The 21,581-nt window shown below is 40.1% G+C and overlaps 3 protein-coding genes and 1 long non-coding RNA gene across 4 annotated transcripts; 3 read left to right on the plus strand and 1 right to left on the minus strand.

The window, feature by feature from the left end:
- Positions 1–1,301: 1,301 nt before the first annotated feature.
- Positions 1,302–2,671, plus strand: LOC135631400 (myb-related protein 308-like). The gene is made up of 3 exons (XM_065139049.1): positions 1,302–1,696; positions 1,780–1,909; positions 1,998–2,671. Exons 1-3 carry the CDS (start codon positions 1,564–1,566, stop codon positions 2,422–2,424), a joined length of 690 nt encoding a protein of 229 aa, XP_064995121.1. The 5' UTR covers positions 1,302–1,563; the 3' UTR covers positions 2,425–2,671.
- A 3,121-nt stretch (positions 2,672–5,792) lies between these two features.
- On the plus strand, positions 5,793–11,661 carry LOC103976552 (transmembrane 9 superfamily member 1). The gene is made up of 12 exons (XM_009391796.3): positions 5,793–5,990; positions 7,866–8,058; positions 8,184–8,288; positions 8,444–8,461; positions 8,549–8,637; positions 8,747–8,899; positions 9,143–9,277; positions 9,379–9,545; positions 10,021–10,115; positions 10,335–10,708; positions 10,934–11,207; positions 11,292–11,661. The coding sequence occupies exons 1-12, from the start codon at positions 5,895–5,897 to the stop codon at positions 11,357–11,359; spliced, it is 1,767 nt and encodes a 588-aa protein (XP_009390071.2). The 5' UTR covers positions 5,793–5,894; the 3' UTR covers positions 11,360–11,661.
- Positions 11,662–12,502: 841 nt separating this feature from the next.
- Positions 12,503–16,462, plus strand: LOC135631690 (uncharacterized). Its single transcript, XR_010494442.1, has 2 exons — positions 12,503–13,376; positions 14,470–16,462. It is a non-coding gene; the product is annotated as an uncharacterized LOC135631690 (long non-coding RNA).
- Positions 16,463–17,831: 1,369 nt separating this feature from the next.
- Positions 17,832–19,598, minus strand: LOC135630820 (uncharacterized). Its single transcript, XM_065138044.1, has 2 exons — positions 18,673–19,598; positions 17,832–18,591 (listed from the first exon to the last, which is right to left on the minus strand). Exons 1-2 carry the CDS (start codon positions 19,021–19,023, stop codon positions 18,016–18,018), a joined length of 927 nt encoding a protein of 308 aa, XP_064994116.1. The 5' UTR covers positions 19,024–19,598; the 3' UTR covers positions 17,832–18,015.
- Between the last annotated feature and the right edge of the window lie 1,983 nt (positions 19,599–21,581).

Below are 21,581 nucleotides of genomic sequence, written 5' to 3' on the forward strand. Positions count from 1 at the left end.
AAGTGACCAACTATCATGTCTACCATATATCATGTCCGGAGCACACCAACTCAATTGTAGGTGCAGCTTGACAACGTGAGTCCTCTTTCTCTCTCTAGAAGCCCGTCAACCTCAAAGCTTTATTGCAGGTAAAAACATGGGACGGTGCCATGGTTGGGTAGGTAGCCGTTTCCCATCTCGGTTTGTTTGCTTGCTTGCAGACGCACAGCTCCACCACCTCGTGGTGAAGAATGGAACGGTGGTGGAGGAGACAGGACAAGAGTCCCAACTCCATCCATACAAATCCACCGGACTCGGAATAGATCCTTTTGTCTTTTACAAGCTGGTAGAGCTTTCATTCTTCTCACTATTCATTCAACACTAACACCACCCACCCACCCAACCAACATTGGTCTTCGTTCGGCTCACACATTACCAGTTGAGAGAATGCATTAGCGGATATCTAACTAAGACTTGTTGAATTACAAAGATAACTTTGTTGTTGTGCCTTTCATATAACGAAAGACACATACCAAAAATGATATTGATATCTTAGTCTCTTCGATACCCAAAACAGTTGATACTCGATGTGGATAAGGAGTGACGAGGGAGAAACGAACCTTTGGTATAGTTAAAAAGGAATTCCTAATCACTTGTCCTTTGAATATTCAAAGAAGACTCAAACAATATTTTTAGTTATGATTCAAAGCGACATGGTAGATCACATCAACTTACGATGATACGATGGATGAATGCTAAGCATACCGAAGATAATTGAGTCATTTGTTGCTAAAATATAGTTGTTGAATTCAGTCAAAGATGAGGAATTATTATAGCAGTCTAAATCTTGTTCAAAAGGATAGGATAGGATAGGATAGAATCCTCATAAGAATTGTTGATGACTTTATAATCCATGATCAAAGTTTTTGACCACAAGTTTCCCTTCCTTTCCTGCCACCCAATTTGGAAGCATCATTTGGAACCCATGCTCATGGCATAAATTAGAAGATGAAGAAGAAGAAGAAGATGGTTTCTGATGGTTGAACCCCACTTGAAATCAACACATATCTTTCTAACTCTGACAATAATCTAATCAACACTTGGAATTTTTCACAGTAGAAATGATCAAAGAAGACATCAGACACACCCCACCCATTGTTTCCTTGTCATGAGGAGAAGGAGGGGGGAAGGTGGGAGAAGAGAAGGGTTGGCCACCAGATACCATGGACTCTCTCTCTCTCTCTCTCTCTCTCTACCCTTCTTCTTCCCCACCACACAAATCCATGTGCACAACGTTTGGATTTCTAGAAACCTTGAAAGCTTGCATTGAAGTCAAATGACAGAATATAAGATGAGATGGAAGAATCCTAATGGAACTGCAAACCCTCAACTCAAGAGTACACCTACCTACCAAATCCACTGCCTTTCCACACCAACTCACTCGAGTGAGCCCCTCATGGATTTCTTGAGCTCACCACCTCCTCTCATATAAATCGAACACCTCTCCTTCCTCTCCGTATCAAACCCTCTCCCTTTGCTCCTCTCTCTCTCTTTTCTGCGACACCTGAAACCAAAGTTCCAAGCATGGGCAGGTCTCCATGTTGCGAGAAGGCTCACACCAACAAAGGAGCCTGGACCAAGGAGGAAGACGAGAAGCTGATCTCTTACATCAAAGCCCATGGCGAAGGTTGCTGGAGATCGCTCCCCAAAGCTGCAGGTAGTTTTCCCGGGAGGCTCGGATTCGATCCTACCGATGTATCCGTGCCATGTTTTGCTCATGGCATCTTCCTGTTCTTGAAGGTTTGCTTAGGTGTGGGAAGAGTTGCAGGCTCAGGTGGATAAACTACCTCCGGCCCGATCTCAAGCGCGGCAACTTCACCGCCGAAGAAGATGAGCTCATCATCGAGCTCCATGGCCTCCTCGGCAACAAGTATGAAGGCGATTGCTGCGAGACTCACTCCACTGTTTGCTTGCACGACGGTGTTGCTCACCATGTCGGCATTGCCTTGTTGTTTCAGATGGTCTCTGATAGCTGGGAGATTGCCGGGAAGGACCGACAACGAGATCAAGAACTACTGGAACACGCACATCAAGAGGAAGCTCCTCGGCCGAGGTCTCGACCCCCAGACTCACCGGCCGATCACCGCCCTCAAGCAGGAAGAGCGGTCCATGGCTCAAGACTCCTCCGGCGACAGCAGTAGCCGAGACGGGGACGGCGGCCTCGATCTCAACCTTGACCTCTCCATAAGCCTCCCTCGCCACTCTTCTCCGGAGCAGTCCTCTCCTTCACCAGCAGCAACCGCAAGCACAAGCACCATGCGGGCCCTGTGCCTGTGCTGCCATCTCGGCTTCCAAAGCAGCGCGACCTGTAGCTGCCGGCACATCCCACGGCCACTTGGGTTTGGGTTCATCTGGCCATTGGAAGAAGGGCAACGCATAGCTTAGCTGGCAGCTGTATCTGTGCATGTCAAGAAGCTGTTGTGCTGAAGAAGATGAGAGAGAGAGAGAGAGAGAGGTGTGAAGCCGATGGTAGTAGGTAGGTTGATGTCTTCGTTGCATTAGATTGAGGGAGAGAAATCTTGTTCTTGTGGCTCTGTCACACATGAGGAGGATTGGGAAGATGTGAAGGTTTAGGTATGTAAAAAGATAGGCAATTAATGAGGGAAGAGAAGCTCTCAATGATTGATGCCAATGATTGACAACATTTCGGAGATCACCAAAACATTTGTTTATCGAGAGAGTTCCAAAATTCATTCGAAAATAAAATATTTCTTCATCCGATAAGAAAACATTCCTTCTTCGAGAGTTCGATAATTTTTTTATCCAATAAAAATATACTAAATCTACTTGTAATAAATTATTTTCTCGAATAATTCATGAATCCTCGGATTTTTTCGATTGGCTTCATACGAATACAAAATAGTGCTAATCACAATACAAATGTAAAAGCAAAATAAATAATATCAAATAAGTTATATCAATTATTCCTATTAAATTTAATCTTGCTTCTCATTTTGGAGATTAGAATAACTTAACTCGTAAAAAGACAATCATTCTAATCCTAAGAATTTACGAATCAAAGATGTCGATAATTTGATAATCTTAATTCAAGAATGAAGAGAGAAAAACTATAGGCTATGAGAAATAATTTGGCCATAAGAATACAATCCTAAAGTTGCTCTACCACTAACAAGTCAACGTTTAAGCTTTAGAAATACCCATTTTATATGTATATAAAAAATATTACACTTATTAATCCTCCATCAATTTCGTATTAGGAGTTTGAGTGTCGTTACAAGATGTTCGTTTGCGACTCAGAGATCAAAATTATAACGATGACATATATTGATATTCCTACAAACATTGATGAGCTAAATCCACGTACAATCGATCATCGCACAATGGTATAAAAGCTCATGATCGGCATCTAGTCAGGGGACGAAAAAAAATGAGGTAACCATTAACTTATTCGACAAGGGGCCATCGTCGAAAACCCCCGATGAGAGCCTTCTATGCAGGAGCTCGACCACCCCCGATAAGCGCGGTCACCTAGGAGACACCTTCCTGGAAGATGGAGTTAGCATCCCGATCGAGAGATGCCTTCCCGAACGACGGAGTCAGCGCTCCGACCGAGAGATGCCATCCCTCATACGACGCCACCGCATCTCGACTTTGGCACCTCTTCCAATTGATCGTGAACTCCCGTGGATCAAGCCATACACGACGCATCATTTCACTCACAAGCATCAACACAGCAGTTTGGTGGTGGAAGCTGCTCTCTCTCTCTCTCTCTCTCTCTCTCTCTCTCTTTCTCCACTTTGTGCTCAGCAGTTTGGTGGAAATCATGTCCATCGTGACATCTACTACTACCCAAACCTGAAAAGGACATCAATTCCATCCATGTTTTCCTCCTCCTGCCCACCAATGATTTGAAGTGTTAGACCATCCCAATCTCTTATCCTCCTGATTTCATTCTTGTGCATATCTTTGATGACAATGTTGAATTGACAAAGCTTTGTCAGAGAAAATTCCTCCTTGTTGGGTGGTGGGTGACCAAATCACATGAATAACAAATATATAATGTCTATTTCTTAATTTTTAGTAGTCCATCGTAAGATTATTCTTTTACGATTCGATAAAAAAATTAAAATTTAAAATAATATCAAAATAAAATTATGTATACATTGATCCTCTTCCGACGATACACGATCGATGTAAATAGTTTACGATAGATTAATATGGACTAGTATTACGCGACATACAATACATTTAATTTTTCATAATTTTACGTGTGATATATTAAAATACTACATAAGCATGACTCTTCCTCTCCCTATCAATTATCTATGCCAATTTGATGTGTTCAACAGATTCAACAATGTGCATGTCATCTCTTTGATTTCTTTACCTTTTGGATAGCCATTTTATATCGGCTAGTGGATTTGGTAGCTATTGAAAGGATGTGGGGTTGACAATCTAGAAGGTCAAACCTCCCACTCAAATCACTTGCGATGATTTCTATATATCTTTTTCCTTAAAATTTTTGGTTTAATTGTGGCCCACATAATAGTCCTAATGCTAAATTTCAAATTTGGGATGGAATTCTGGTCAACCCATGTGCTCTTTGTCCTCCTAAGACTCATCCTTCTCCATCATGAATGTTTGTCAAACCACTTGGATTGTGATTGTAAATTATATATATATATATATATATATATATATATATATATATATATATATATATATATATATATATATATATATATATATATATAGACTAGTAGAACCCAATTGAATTGGGCCAATGTTTGGATCGGGCCCATTTAGCGAGCAAATATATTTCTCGTGGGCTTCTTGAATGGATCGAGCTCAAGTCGAACCCAACCTTAAAATGGTGAATGGGCCTAAGCCAGAGTGAAACCACTGTGACCACTACTTAGAGTTCTAATTTATATTGATGCTTTTAAAATTATTGTAATAGCATGAATAAATATTAAGTATGTTTTAGGTGTTATATATTTTTATATTAATTTTTTTAAGACTCAATTATTGGTAGCACTTAATCTGACCTTTTCTATATTTAAAGAAATATACATATGTTATATTAAAATCGACGAAGACAAACATATTATTTATTTTGCACACTTTGCAAGAATATATATATATATATATATATATATATATATTATGTGTGTGTGAATAAAAACCTAATTAATCAATAAAAAATAAATTATTTTGAGTTCTGACTAAATTCATGATGAAATAAATAAATGAATAAATAAGCCAACCCTTAACAAGGATCAGAGAAGAACACGAATCTTGATGAGATCAACCCATCTACTTCCACCGAGCACACACCAATCGTCCTATTTAGCTCAAAAGCTGGGTATCAATAATGATCATAGACGAACACTAATCTTGATGAGACCCAACCCCAACCCATCGTCTTCCACGGAGCACAACAATCGCCCTATTTAGCTCAAAAGCCGAGTACCAATAATGATCATAGACGAACACTAATCTTGATGAGACCCAACTCCAACCCATCGTCTTCCACCGAGCACAACAATAGCCCTATTTAGCTCAAAAGCCGGGTACCACTAATGATCATAGACGAATACTAATCTTGACGAGACCCAACCCCAACCAATCGTGTTCCACCGAGCACAGCAATCACCCTTTTTAGGTCAAAAGCCACGTATCGATGATGATGGACACGAATCTTGATGAGACCCAACCCCAACCCATGTCCTTGAACCGAGCACAAGACATTGGATCGCCCTATTTAGCTCAATCATGGACGAAACCGTCAAGTCTTGGTCGACTAGATTAGAAGTCCCAAAGGAGACGCCTCTCTCTCTCTCTCTCTCTCTCTCTCTCTCCACTGTGCTCCGCTCTCAGATCCGGCCGCGGCTATGCCTCCCGGTGCCCGATCTCTGCCGTACCTCTCGGCCGCCTTCCTCCTTTTCCTCCTCGTCGCCTCGGCTTCCGCCTCCGAGTCCGATCACAAGGTACGCCCCTCGATCCCGGCTCTGCTTTGTCGATCCGAACCTTCCGTTCGTCTGGATCTCTTTGCTTCGCCGTGATGCGAGTAGGTCGATCCGTAGCTAGGGTTTGTTCTGTTCTATTTTTTTTTATGGCGGTGTAGATCTGGACTTGGATTCTACTAGTGATTGCCGGTGCCTCTTACCGAGCACATATGGCAGAAGTTCCAGCGTGCAACGGTGCTGGCGTGCTATTTTCTTGCTGAATCTGAAGCAGTTTTTGGATGTTGAGATCCAGTTGGAATCTTAGTACTCCATGTACTTTTCTTGAATTGATTCCGATTAGGGTGCGAAAAGGTTGGTTTAGTGATGATCGGAAGCGCCAGACGCCCTTCGTGGCACGAATTCAAATTAGTGTTTGCAGCATGTACACCTCCCAATATGCTTGCATGTCTGATAGGATGTCCTCTTTTCCCTCTGTTTGTCTTTAGGGTTAATTTGAGTGTCTAGTGAAGATTCACTGGAGAGGATCGAGTGCCTTTGACGGAGGCACCTGTTGTCCACCTTGCCATGATTCACCAGAAGATACTGAATAGCGCAATTCTGGTTGCATATTATGGATTTCATATTGGTCAATGGCTTGCATTCACTGAATACTTGATCATAGATCCCGTGGCGATGATCTCAACAAGTCAAAATGTGATTTACTGTCTACCTTTCCATCTTTTCACACTATAGATTATATATGCCTACCTTAGTTTTACGATGGAATCATTAGTGTCTTGCACGTGACATGTGCTTGAGCAATCTTGTGGATGATTTGACAAAAGTGGAAGCTGTACGGACAATATAATTCTTTCAACTATTTGGTACTAGTAACATGGTTTCTTTCTCATCATTGAGCATTATTGAGGGCAGGATCACTAGTAACTCCGGAGCTTTCAAGGTCCATCTTACTATTTCTAGCAAAATCTTCCTATGTTTTCTTCTGCCTATATTGGCCCCACTTAGCGGAATTATTTCGTGCAACTTTTGCATTTATAGGTTGCATATTTCAAATTGTTTTTCCTTATTTTATCATAAATTAATAATGATTTAGTTACAGGATGGCATGGAATCATTTTAGATTCTTTTTCTTCGTAACTCCACATTTCCAATCTCAATATCTTCTTCTTTTCAACTGACTTCTCAAACTGACGAATCCTTGACTGATAAATCACAGTTTGCTTTCGTAACTCACAACATTGCTTTTCAATGTAAGGACACATGATGATCATATAACTTCTTGTTTGCCCCACTTCACTTCAACTAGTCTTCTCTGACTGTAGGAACTGTCTTAATTCTTCTCTTCCTATTGAATAATATATTGTAGGCAATTAAATTTAAGTTGCAATCCATATTTGAATCTTAGTCTTGGCTTAGAACATCCCTAGATCACCCCTAAATCTTTGTTTAAGGCTTGTCCTAGTTTGTAATTAATTATAAAAATGTCTAGCAATATTCTGAATATGTTTATTGTTTTCAATTCAAAATGGTTAGTATAGGTTAATTTTTAATGCTATTCTATTTAAACTGGAGATTCTCTAGTCTCTTTCTATTTATACTGATGACTACTCTAAGATATGTTGGATAAATGATGCATCTCTAGTTTGATTTTCTACCTCTGGTCTGATAAATCAGACAAAGGAAAGCTCTACCTTTGTCTATTTTTAAATATTTCCAAGAAGATAAAATATTATTACTACATGGTCCTTTATTTTATAAATAAAAAGTGATTTATTTTTTCCAAGTACAACTGTTAGGCTGAATAATTTCTTGTTTTTATATCTCTATGAAAATATGCCGGGAAAGTTATCTTTCTCTTTATCATGGGTTTCGTATCTGTTGTCAATTCGCTCGCAGTACCAAGCTGAAGACCCCGTTACACTATGGGTAAACAAGGTTGGCCCTTACAATAACCCTCAAGAGACATATAACTATTATAGCCTTCCATTCTGTCAGCCATCTGAGAACCCTGCGCATAAGTGGAGTGGTCTGGGGGAGGTCCTAGGTGGAAATGAACTGATTGACAGCCAGATCCCAATAAAATTTCAAAGTATGCAATTTTCTTTACCAAATCTTTTGTGTTTATTGAGTTATTTGCGATGCGGGCACAATTTAGGTCCATCGAGGACCTCGTCATCAGTTCCTCATTTAAACTACTGTAAATTGATATGTCAGGGAATGTTGACAAAGGTTCCATATGTACAATTGAACTTGATGCCACAAAAGTGAAGCAATTCATCGATGCCATAGATAACTCTTATTGGTTTGAATTCTTCATAGGTAAGTTAAATAACGAGTTCTTTTCGACTTTATCTGATTCTTTAACCCAGACTTGGGGTGATATTCTGTTTTCTTCTTATATGTGCTTATTATGCTTGATTGTTTACCCTTGACCTAATTCTTCTCATTCTTCATTGTTTGGGGCCGTGATCTAGATGACCTGCCTTTGTGGGGTATGTTCCTCCCTATCATTCTTGCCTCCTATTTGCTTCTGATCTTTGATGTGATTTCTTATGTATATTATTTTTTCTTTGAATTAGGCTTTGTTGGAGAGACTGACAAAAACAACAAAGATAAACATTATCTTTTCACACATAAAGATATTGTCATCCAACATAAGGGATATCAGGTAGGTTGTCTATTGGAGCTTTACGGTCACAATACCACAAAAGAACTTTTTTGGTCTACTTGTGTCATAATCATTACTGGTCCATTTTTTCATTGTTCCTTTCTTGCAGATTATTCATGTCAATCTCACTCAAGCAAGTCCTAAACTTTTGGAGGTGGGAAAAAAATTAGATATGACATATTCGGTCAAATGGCTGCCAACAAATGTAACATTTGCCCGCCGTTTTGAGGTTTACTTGGATTACCCTTTTTTTGAGCACCAGGTAATGCAGTTCTGGGTTATTTATCATGTTTTCTTTTTCTTACCACGTATGTTTTTTTTTTAATAAAATTGTTATACCAAGGCATATTTTACTGTATTGATCAGTATATACTTGTTTTATTGATCACTATGTACTTGTTTTATAAGATTCTAGAATTCGAAACTTGCTGGTGATAGTTATTGACAATTTTTATCCATGAAAATGCTTCTTGCGTATGATTGCAATATTGCGTCTGTTACACAGATTCATTGGTTTTCTATCTTCAATTCTTTCATGATGGTTATTTTCCTCACTGGCCTGGTATCTATGATATTGATGAGAACTCTCCGAAATGATTATGCAAAATATGCTCGTGAAGATGATGATCTTGAGACTCTGGTAATTACTTGCTGCCATTTTTAGTATTTCTTGTAACATGCATATTTGTCATGATTCTATCATCCAACTTGGATCTTTTTATTTTTTTTATTTTTTATCAGGAAAGAGATGTGAGTGAAGAATCTGGATGGAAACTTGTTCATGGGGATGTCTTCCGACCTCCTCGCAGTTTGGTTCTTCTTTCAACTCTTGTTGGTACTGGTGCACAATTGGCAATGCTTGTTCTCCTAGTGATTGTGTTGGCAATTGTTGGAACATTATACATTGGGTATGTATAGACTCAGCTTTGAAACTGCTGGTTGATTACAGTACCAACTTTATTGCTGGTTCTCTAGGCATTTTTATTAGATTTATGGTTGCACGATTGGCCAAGTAAACAATTCACTGTATTTCTCGTTGTTTCAGTATCAGGATCGTCATATCTTCATTTATATTTGATTACCTGCAGATAAACATATCTTTGGTGTCACAACGTGCTGCATGAAATATGCACATGGTGATTATTATCTTTTAGTCTTTGTTTTTGTATCTTGCAGGTAGGCTTAGATATTAGTTGACCCATTTCCGTGTCTTCCACCTTCAATATCGATTACTATGGACATAATATGGTTATTTCTCTGTTAACATGTATCTCTAATTATTTGTTCTAGCATTTTGTTTTATAAGCAGTTTATTTTTTCTTAAGTCTTTCAGATCTGGATTGTAAGTTTTTCTCTTACTACCAATTTTTTCTTGTTGGGCAGGCGAGGATCTATCATTACAACTTTCATAGTGTGCTATGCTCTTACCTCATTCATTGCTGGCTATGTTAGTGGTGGACTTTACTCACGTAATGGTGGTATGGTTCCTCTCAAGTGACCATCTTTCTTTCTTTCTTTTTAGTTTTCATAGAAATATGCATCGACTTTAGTAATGTAGTTTCTATTCAAATCAAGAAGCTTTGTGGTACAGATCCAGATGCACACTTGCGTGCGCGCACACACACACATATCCGAAATTGGGATTTTTAGTTTCAATGTCTAATCATTTATCTAAATAGATACTTGTTTATTGGCAGGTAAAAATTGGATAAAGGCAATGATTGTCACAGCATCATTGTTTCCATTTATGTGCTTTGCAATTGGCTTCGTACTTAACACAATTGCTATATTCTATGGATCACTAGCGGCTATTCCATTCGGGACAATGATGGTTGTGTTTGTATTGTGGGCTTTCATCTCATTTCCTCTAGCACTTCTAGGCACTGTTGTAGGTAGGAACTGGAGTGGTTCGCCAAACAATCCATGCCGTGTGAAGACCATTCCTCGTCCTATCCCTGAGAAGAAATGGTATCTTACACCTTTTGTTGTCTCACTTATGGGAGGACTGCTTCCATTTGGTAGCATATTCATTGAGATGTATTTTGTCTTCACATCATTCTGGAATTACAAGGTAAACTATATCATTTTTGTATGAATTACACTGACCATAATTACAAGTTAGTAGTTTTTTTCTAATTAATTTTTGCCCTTAAAAATTTTAATCTTGCCTGTTGTTTGAATGAATCTGGTATTTTGTCCAGTCGAAATGTTATGAGGCATCTAAATTTTGCTATCTCACTGATGTGCATGTGCAGATACAAAAGATACTGACCACCTGGTTAATCATTTTGGGCAGGTCTATTATGTGTATGGCTTTATGCTACTGGTCTTCTTGATCCTCATAATTGTCACCATTTGTGTGACTATAGTGGGAACATATTTCTTGCTAAATGCTGAGAACTATCACTGGCAGTGGACTTCATTCTTTTCTGCTGCTTCAACTGCTGTTTATGTGTACCTTTACTCTATATATTACTACCACGTGAAGACCAAGATGTCGGGCTTTTTCCAGACTAGCTTCTACTTTGGCTACACTCTAATGTTTTGTTTGGGTTTAGGAATTCTTTGTGGTAAGTTGGTCCAAACTCCAATCTTCAAATTGTGCTCATGTATCTTCTGCATTGCTGTTTTTATGACTGCTGTTCAAAATTCAGGTGCTGTGGGTTATCTTGGCTCTACTTTATTTGTGAGAAGAATCTACAGAAACATAAAATGCGACTAGCCACAAGCACGACCTGAAGGCTTATATCATGTGCTGGGTTATGAAATTTTGAATTAGCGGAACTTAGGGGTGAAAGGTGGATTGATGAAAAATCTGGTGGTAATTGTTGAAATTGTATGGGAGGGATGCACTACCTTCTTTTTTAACTTTCTTTTACGGTTGTTTCTGTTTTGTTATGGACTTAGCAGGATGTTTTGCAATTTTCTTTTCCCATTGTTTCACTCGACAGCCTCCCAGTGTACTCAGCCTAGTCAACAAATAACTTAATCTACTTTATAGAACACACAGCAACTTCTTTATCATGTTTACATGACTTTAGTTGCAAAGCAGGACCGTCCAGTAGTTATGGGCACTGCATGTCCCCATTGCAGCTCATAATAACACTAGGATACTTTAATTTTTCTCTAACACAATACCAAGATTATACGATCGATCTACTTCATGGTGGAAGTTATGCCTATTATAATATTGAATGTTTTAGCAGTCCTAGTGATTACAACATTTTTGCTTATCGGTATCTGGTTAAATCATACAAGTGGTTGCTATCTATTTCATAGTGGTCATGGTGTGTGCTTTTTAAGCTAGAAAATTTTCAATCCCTGTTTCTTTTGGCTATTAGAACATTGTGTACATTGATGTTTGTATATTCATTTGGTTTATGAAGTATTGGCAGCTTGTATCTTCAGTCTGAAACATTCACATATATTATTTCCTCCTATGAACAATTATCATCTGTTGAATTAGGTTATGGCTAAAAGGAGCCCTATCATTTTGAATAGGTAAATAGATTGTACTGTGCGTCTAGTCTCAGGTATCTATAGTTGTTTACTGCCCTTCTATTTTTTTGAGCAATAACAATTCTTCAATCAAGCCATTGAATTCTTGCGTATTAGTCTACAAATTAACATGTGTTATTTCTTTTACTTAAAGAAATGTTTGACATGGTTTAGTAGAAATCTATCTCACATGCTCTTTATGTCACATTAATAAATAATGTTCTTTTAATTTATTTATATTTGTGAAGATGACCTTTTTGTCCCCCGTGCAATTTTCCTCTTATTCCCCTTGTTTCTCTCTTTTTTTTTTTTTCCTCCTCTTTTTTGTATGTCTTGATCCGCTTCGACATTTGTATATGTGCTTCGTTCTACGTAACTCCTAAATGTTGCTACAACAACCGTTCAAATAACTTAAAGAGTTTTAAGGTCTATGATGCATCATTATCCACATGCACGTCGCATGGCGCATGCAACAAGTAATATGAATTCACAAGAATGTTGCCAAATCACAATAATTATGAGATCGATGGAGTTCACGATTAAGATCATTTGATAAAGAAGATAATTCTCATAACAAACCTTTGATGTGATCCAAAACATGTGCGCGCCACTTCGGTGTCACTCGCAGATTTGCAAGCATACGTTGACGTGCCAGATGTCTTTTGATGTACTGAACCCTCGCAAGGGAACCCTCAAAGTATACCCACAAGACTTCCACCGATAAAGCTTAATGGGCCCGATCTTCTCTACAGACGGGCCCGACAACGTCACAAATCAGGGCGGTTATCACTCCCGCCCTCTCCTCCTCCGACCGTTTTCCGATTAGGGTTGCGCTACCCGCTCTCCCTGTCTCTCGCCTTCCGCCATTGATGGTGGCCACTCACCAACCCGCTTCGCTGCTTCTTCCCTTCGCCAGAGCTGTAGCACCCCATGAAGTTTCATCGAATAGCCTGGCCGATCTCTAGCTTTCCACGCTGCTGCTCGGTCTCTATTCGTAGTTGTCGATCAGTAGCCAAGGACCGCTCCTGATGGACCCGTGGAGTCAAGCGACGCCGAGGAGTCTGTCACGAGGAGCAGAGGCTCTCTCGGTCTAAATGCGTGGAAGAGGGCGAAGATGGAGCCGGATCTGCAGACGCTCGGCGAACCAAATCAACCCGTTCTGAAGGTCAAATGTTGGCCCATGCTAGCCGGCGTAGGGACATGAGAACTGGCACAAACGGTCTTGTACAGTGCCAAAAAAGGTATCAGCAATCCTTGTTCTTGTACATGTATGTTTATATCAGCACTGCTTAACTTTGGTTTTTATCTTTTGCAAGAGTGCCATGGCCTTTTAACTATTCTGATATTGTTACTTGAATGACTCACATTAGCCTTTTGAGGCCCTATCTGATGATGAAAGGATAGATTTTGCTGTTTTTCCATCGCATCAAAGGGACCTCACAAGAACCGCATAGCTGCTTTGGCAATAGCTTTGGAGCAAGTAGATATACCTTAACATTAAGCTTATATTTAGTAAGTTGGGATAAATGCTCAAGCCTTAGCCTCTGATTGCGTAGAGTAAATTGCAGATTGGTAACTGGGGTTACAGACAACCATCTCTTAATCTGGAATCCTTGGACTTTTAAATTGAGAAATATCCATATATGGAATGGCAACTTTTTTGTTCAATTTAGATGCACTACCTTCAGCTGGCAAACATTTTGCATCCTGAAGATGTTTTGAACTAGTCAGGATTTACTCTAGGTGATCACTATAGTTGAAGATATTTGAAGGAGATGATGTGTCAGGAGGACATGAAAGGAAATTTCTTGTATACATTGTGTTTCTTTATCATAATTGAAATTGCCCAGAGAAAGCATATTTCAAGGTTGGAAAAGTGGAAGGAAACTTGTATGGAAGTAAATGATGCTAGATTTAGCTTTCTGCAGCAGCCCAAGGAAATAGAAATCTAAATGAAGAATGAATGGAGGAAATTTGTGTAAAATTGTAAATGTTTTTGGCTTTTATCACCATGAAGAAAATTAAAAAGGCAACAATTACCCATGAGAGGAACAAAGCACAAATATTTAACATCCAGTTTAAATGCAATATTGTCATGTCAAATGAACTAATACTTGCTTAGATCTTGCCTCTGGAGAACATTCAGAACAATTATGCAGTCACCATGGAGGAAAAAAATGATGGGTTAACACACTATTTGGTTCTTTGATATATAGAAGAAGATTTGATTGGCTTCGATACCACTTGAAAATTATCTACTGTTTTGTATGTGCTGATGGTGGCTGATGCATTGCAATCATTTAATTGTGTTCTTTTTTGTTGTCTTTTGTCTAGGTTATGCTTGATTTTCAAGCAGCAGAAAGACAGAGGCTCCAGGAACCAGCTTCTGACATTGGTTTGGAACCCATATGTGCCATGGTTTGTGGTGTTTTCACTTCTCATCTAGTTTTTCTTAATTTGTTATATCATAATTTGATGTATCATGTATTTTGTTTGGTACCATATCAACAACCTCCGGTGCCATGAGCTCTCGATGGACTTCAGTAACAGCATAATGGATGCTCTTCCACAAAACTATGTGGAGCAGGTTACCCTGAGTAATTATGCATACTTTTCTTCAAAAATTTATTAGTGTGTTTTCAGAAGGATAGTATAGGTACTTAGTTTCACACATATGATTTACTCTAATTCTTAATCTACCTGTTCATTGGACGATATACACCTTTGATGCCATAAGCATGAATACAGCTATTTCGCATAATTCATTTGATAGTGTCCTTGTCACTGCAGGTTAATTTTGAAGACACTTGTAAAGGCTTCCTCGATTTTCTTTGCACTTTGTTTTTTTGGGAAATGGTAATTCTTCACGAGTCTCTAGTGAACCCCACTTGGGTCATCGCTAGCCGTGTTGATTAGCCTGAAGATCAATATGTGACATCTTCTTTATTCTAGAAATGATTGACATTGTTCTATAAAAGTGTTTCGTGCTCTTTTAGTCACCAAATAGATGTTCATTTGATAAATTTTATTTGTAAATATGAGTTTTTCCTTCCGTTTAAAGGTGTGCTCACATTGTTGCCCGCCTTCTTTTGGCATGACCTTATCTTTTTTACTCGGCATAAGCACTAAGTGCTAAAAGTTATCACAACCAGGGTTGCTTTGCTGACTGGCATGATCAAGACATATTGTGTCAAAAAAAAAATGTTAGCACTATGAATTGTGCTAGAAGTGTTGACATGTCACATATCGATTGGTTATTCATTAGCCTGTTCTGATTAGTACGGGGCCACAAAAACTGGTGAAGGATACAATCATGCCACATTAGAAAGGTATTGTTGTGTGCCTATGCCACAGTGAGCTGGTTCTTGATTACAAAAACCACTCAAAATGAATTTAGCTTGGAGATCTTTTCTCAAATATTATGTAAGATCATGTGTTTGTAGGGAAGTTTTCTTCATCAAGATCGCCAAGGCAAGGCATCTTCACCACTAGTGCTACTCTTTTAAGTGTTGACATGCCACATATCTACCATCATAGGTGTCTAAATATTTGGATCAACAAAAAAAAAAAAGATATTTACGAATCATCTTCACTTATCGAGAAAAATTTTAAAAACAAAGTGCAAAAATTGTCAGCAGAAGCCATAAGGGTATCACATTTTCATCATCATTTATTCTCTTCTGCAGGAGCAAGGATAGGTAATTTCTCCTATGTTACTGTATTGCATTTTAGAATATGCAGTTTCAGGATGTTGGGAAGAGATTAAATGTACTCTTGTTTCTGTGACTTTAGGCATTTCTCTCATGACTAAGAGAGGTTGTTTAGACGAAGATTTGAAGATGAGTGCTGAATTTCTTCTAACGTCCGCTGAAATAGCAAGTTTTGCACCAAGGTTGTATGGGAAGTTACGGGAGTTTCCTGAGGACCTTGGGAACAATATGTTTGAGTTCTTTTCATCACAGTTTGCAATACCAGGATTTGTTATACAGTAATCAAAGGCAGTTTGTAGATGATACTGATTATCTTATATGTTTATGAAATCATCTTATTGGTTTCAGCTCTGTGACTAATGTTACAACTTTTGCAGGCCATTGACCGGGCAAGGTTAAGAACTTTGATGATCGAATTTTATCAATCGGGAATAGTTTTAAATAAAACAGTGTTTGAATTTGCGACACTCCAATCTCTCTGTTTGTTGATCACCACACTTGTGTTCAAGCATTTGTCCTGGCAGTTAAAATTGATTGATTGTAAAGTGTGTAGTTCAGAATTTTATCAATCGGGAATAGTTTTAAATAAAACAGTGTACGAATTTGCGATGCTCCAATCTCTCTGTTTGTTGATCACCACACTTGTGTTCAAGCATTTGTCCTGGCAGTTAAAATTGATTGATTGTAAAGTGTGTAGTTCAGAATTTTATCAATCGGGAATAGTTTTAAATAAAACAGTGTATGAATTTGTGATGCTCCAATCTCTCTGTTTGTTGATCACCACACTTGTGTTCAAGCATTTGTCCTGGCAGTTAAAATTGATTGATTGTAAAGTGTGTAGTTCAGAATTTTATCAATCGGGAATAGTTTTAAATAAAACAGTGTATGAATTTGCGATGCTCCAATCTCTCTGTTTGTTGATCACCAAACTAGTGTTCAAGCATTTGTCCTGGCAGTTAAAGTTGATTGATTGTAAAGTGTCTAGTTTAGAATTTTATCAATCTGGAATAGTCTTAAATAAAACAGTGTATGAATTTGTAACACTCCAATCTATTTGTGTGTTGATCACCACACTTGTTGTCAAGCATTTGTCTTGTTAAGTTGATTGATTGTAAAGTGTGTAGTTTAGAATTTATCAATCACAGTGTATGAATTTGTAACACTCCAATCTGTGTGTGTGTTGATCACCACACTTGTTGTCAAGCATATGTCTTGTTAAGTTGATTGATTGTAAAGTGTGTAGTTTAGAGTCATTCAGCATTCAAGTGCCAGCTTAACATGATCACTTTGTTATATGCAGTCTTTAAATTTTCATGCTTTCCCCATACTAACTATCAAGCTGTAGGTGTTGCAGTTATCATTTGTCTTCTCATGAACAGCTTCATATGTTCTTTACCCTAAGCCCTACAACTTGTTCTGTGACAGTCTGCTCTCTAGGCTCTGCTAATAATGTTCATATATATATATATATATATATAGGGCTTACAGCTAGGTCTACCATGTTTCTGCTGTAATAGTTTGCTGTTTAGCTGAGGGTCAGAATTATTTCCTGTGCTACCTATATGTTTCAGACCTGCTTTCAGCCCACAAAAGTTTCAGGAAGCCTCTCTTTGTATGATGTACTGCTGATGGAGAAGTGCTTTCTCCTTTCTCTTTTGAACTTTTTAGGAAGGGTAGGGACTAGAAAAGCATCAAGACTGAGGTTTTTGTGCTGAAGACAGTGACAGGAATCAAACAGCAGACATTGTCAGACTGCTGGTTCAGAAGGCTTGTCGATCCCCATCATCGTCTCCATCTCCTCAGCATCAGCCCCAGCCCCAGCCCCAGCCCCAGCCGGACGAAAGCTTCCATCATGCTGTGTTCCTGTTTCTTTCCTCCCTATTTTGATTTCAGAGAAAGCCAACAAAGAACAGCCACCAGAAGTGAGATGTCCATTCTTCTCTAGGTATGTGATCTGGTTGGAACTTGTTGACAAGACGATACAACTTTCTTCCTGCTGCAAGCTATTTGTTCATGGCAGTCAACTCTCATTTGATCACATATAAGTTTGAACATTATAGATAGAAGAAGGAAGATGTTTGGAGCAAGAACAGAGCAGATAACATGACGGCATATCTACTCTTCTCAACCCTGTTATTGAAACTTGTCTTTTCTTTGATTGTAGTCGGACCTACATGTGACTGCACAAGTCCACCAGCTTCTTCCTCCCCTCCACGATCTCATCCAAGAAGTCATCCAGCTGCCCGGCGATGCTGTCAGTGCCGGACCTCAGCAGCCCGAACCACAGCTTCAGGCTCTCCTCCATCTCTCTCCCGTCTCCGGGCCCCTCCCTCAACTCCTCTGTGGCGGCCCTCGCCCGGCGGAACTCGTACAGCAGAACCCCCTGCCGCCTGCCTCCCATCCCCTCGATCTCCCCCACCACCCTCTGCTGCAGCCTTGCGATCGACAGCATGTATGTCGGCTCGAAGGAGGAGGAGGAGGAGGAGTCCGCGGCCGCTTGGCTCGAGCTGCAGCATGGCCACCAGTGCACCAGTCCCCAGAGCAGGACCATCAAGAGGAAGGAGCTCACGTTCCTCATTGCATGCAACACTCCCCTGAACCCATTGAACCCGTTCAGCTTCGATTCCGACGGAATCTTCTCGCCGGTCCGGAGCGACAGCGCCTCAATCCTCGTCTCCGTTAGCACTCTGTTCTCCTCTTGCATGCCCGCCGCTGCTCTTCGACACACGGAGATTGCTCGCATTGCCTATAACATGAAGCCAGCCATCAAGATAACACCAGTTTCTGATGCAAGATCGGTAAAGGTGACGTCCAAGCGAGAGCAGACCTGTCGAACGAGTTGAGGATTGCTGCGGTGTCGTTCGAGGATGGAGATCATGTCGGCTCCGGTGGCGCAGTAGCTCTCGATGCTGGCGAGGCCGAGCTCGAGGACATGGCACGCGTCCCACACGCGGGCGCTCTCGTCCATGTACTCGTCGAACCACTTTTCACCGGGAGGCAGATGGAGCTTCTGGACCAGGCTCATGAACTGCGAGTGGACGGACCGAAGCAGCGCGACGCAGCGCTGCAGGAACGTGACCGACATAAAGTTGGTCGACGTAAGACAGCGACCAAGGTCATCGACGCCATGGGCGACGAAGGCGTAGAAACCGTTGACGGAGCCACAAGAGGGCTTCATGGTGGCCGCGGAAAATAACGATAGGGAATTACACGCGGCAAGAAATGGAGAAGCGGATCGCGTGAAGGTGGAGAAGAGGAGGTTAAGTAGGAAGAAGCGGTGGAGGAGGAGGGCGGCTTTAAAGCTCACCTCCCGACGCTGAAAAGGATAGTTTGGCCGCAATGATGGGTGGTTGGTTTACAGGGGAAAGGATGATTGGAATTCTGGTCAGTCTCATGGCTTCTCTTCGTTCCTCTCTTCTTCTCTTCTCTCTCTCTCTCTCTCTCTCTCTCTCTCACACACTAGATTCGACTGTGGGGGAGAGAGAAAGAGAGGAGGAAGCTGGTTTCTTTGTTCTTGGTACTTGAGCTACAAAGTTCTTGGTGGCTTTCTAACTTGGTTTTGTAGGGGTGGGAGAGGGCGAGTGCAATGCTACCCAAGTCGACAGAGTTGAATGGAATCCTTTGGAGACGGCGACTGTGATATGTTGGGGCCAGAGACGGGCAAAAAGTGAGCCCCCCTTCTCTGATTGGTGTGCTTCCTTTTGCTTCTCTTTTCTCCTATCTTTCTTTCTGGGGCTACTGAGACTTTTCCCTTTTCTATGACACCTTTCCCTGCTGAAGCACATATGCAATCACCAAGGGAGGGTGTTCCATGTGAGCCTCTTGTACAAACTTGTAGGCTTGAACAAGTCATGCCATCATCTCTCTACCATTGCCAACCTCCTCAGCTTTCTCTAGGGGAAATGGGTGTTGGATTCCATCCAGTCATACGGGGCATGATATCTTGTCTTATGGCCAGCCAAGATCCTGAGTGGTCCTCCACCTTTTCTGGTAATTGTAAGTCTCAGGGTTACGATTACTCCATTTTGCCTCTGCTATTATTAAGATCTCAATTTCTGCTTTTTCCAGTTGGCACTTATCTGAAGTCTCATGAGAGAGAGAAAAAAAAAAATCATCATCTTTCAAGCTTTTTTCATCCCTTTATAGTGAAAGAAATAGTAATTATTCTTTGCTAAGTGTAAGACTATATAGATTGATTCTTTCAAGATTTTGTACCCATAGGAACCTTACGCAGTCGACCGTCAGTGTAGTAATAGATAATTGATGAAACTCATGTGCTCGAGATACTTTAGGATGAGGGATGATGTCCCTAATGATTAAGGTGGTACAATCAAGAGGCAAAGGAGGGTATGATTTGGCTTATATAATCTCTTAAACACTTGTATGGGTTCACTTTTTTTTCTTGAAGAGCAAGGAATGGAATCATCCACTGTGTCCATCCATATCTCTATCCACCATGCAGATCTTCTTTTCGGCCTCACCCTTGCTTTCATCTTCCTCCTCACTGTATTTTTAATTGCAAAGCCTTGGTGTTACAAAATTCTGAGGCCCCACCATCACATTTTCTAACCCATGGATGATGCTTTGGACTTTTGGGAGAGAGAATGTTGGTCTCTTGAGATCTCATTGGGAAGAGGAGGAGGACAATGATCATGCTCATATGCTAATTCTACAGTGACATGGAACACTATGATCTGCTGACACATGGTAACTTGCTGTCATTGCCTGGTTCAAAGTAGGCTGCGATGCCTGGCTAGTCATCTCCTCCATCATGAAGCCTGGTAGCCTTGCGAATGCCTGGACCACCAAGCGAGAAGATACTGGTAAGAAACATCACTTGGCTTCTGTGTTTGTGAGTATCTGTCTTGCATTTGGTTTAGCAGTTGCAAATGCCTGTCTTGCATGCCTAAAACTGCTCCAATAGTTGCATATGGTTTAGTAGAATCAAAGTGTTTGTGAATGCATTTCTGTGACTCAATTAAATGTTACATGATGAATGACTTGATCACTAAGTTGCACTGTTCTCACAAAAGAGAGACTCAACTGCTTAAAAAGACTATGACATGACACCACCACATCTTCTATATATATATATATATATATATATATATATATATATATATATATATATATATAATTTTTTTTGCTTCTTACAGACTAAACAGATCCACTAATTCTTTTGTTCTAGTGTTTTTCTAGCTATTGTTCTACTTTTGTTTTATCAGATCAAAAAAGAATCAGAAAAGAAACAAAATTAGCCTCTACACAAAGAGATTGAGAAAAGCAATTACCACAAAAGTCAGGACATGGCTTGTGGGTCATCACAATAAAGACTTTGCAAGAATCCCATTTGTAGCTGTTTCAGATCCAGAACTGTCAATCTCACACTTCTATCAGAAAGCCTGCCTTTTCCTATATCCATCCTCTGCCTTCCTAAGCCATACAAAGCTTGTAGTTTTCTGATCATTTGGTTCCCTTTTTCCAACTACTTATAGATGTATGATATTGCTGCTGCTATCTCTAGTTGAAGGAGATAGCAACCGCTGGTATTTCTTCTGGTTTTTGAATGATAGCAACTGCTAGTGCTTTAAGTTGGGTAGTCATTCTGTGGCTGTTGTTAGTTTGGCTTACCTTCTTTTTGACACTGCTGATGGAGAAGACCCGAGTTGAGGCCATACCAATCTTCATAGTGACAGCCACAAGAGGAGTCTAGTGTCTGACATCCCTTTGTGGGAG

The sequence above is a fragment of the Musa acuminata genome, chromosome BXJ3-2 (genome assembly GCF_036884655.1).
Source record: "Musa acuminata AAA Group cultivar baxijiao chromosome BXJ3-2, Cavendish_Baxijiao_AAA, whole genome shotgun sequence".
Lineage (NCBI taxonomy): Eukaryota > Viridiplantae > Streptophyta > Magnoliopsida > Zingiberales > Musaceae > Musa > Musa acuminata.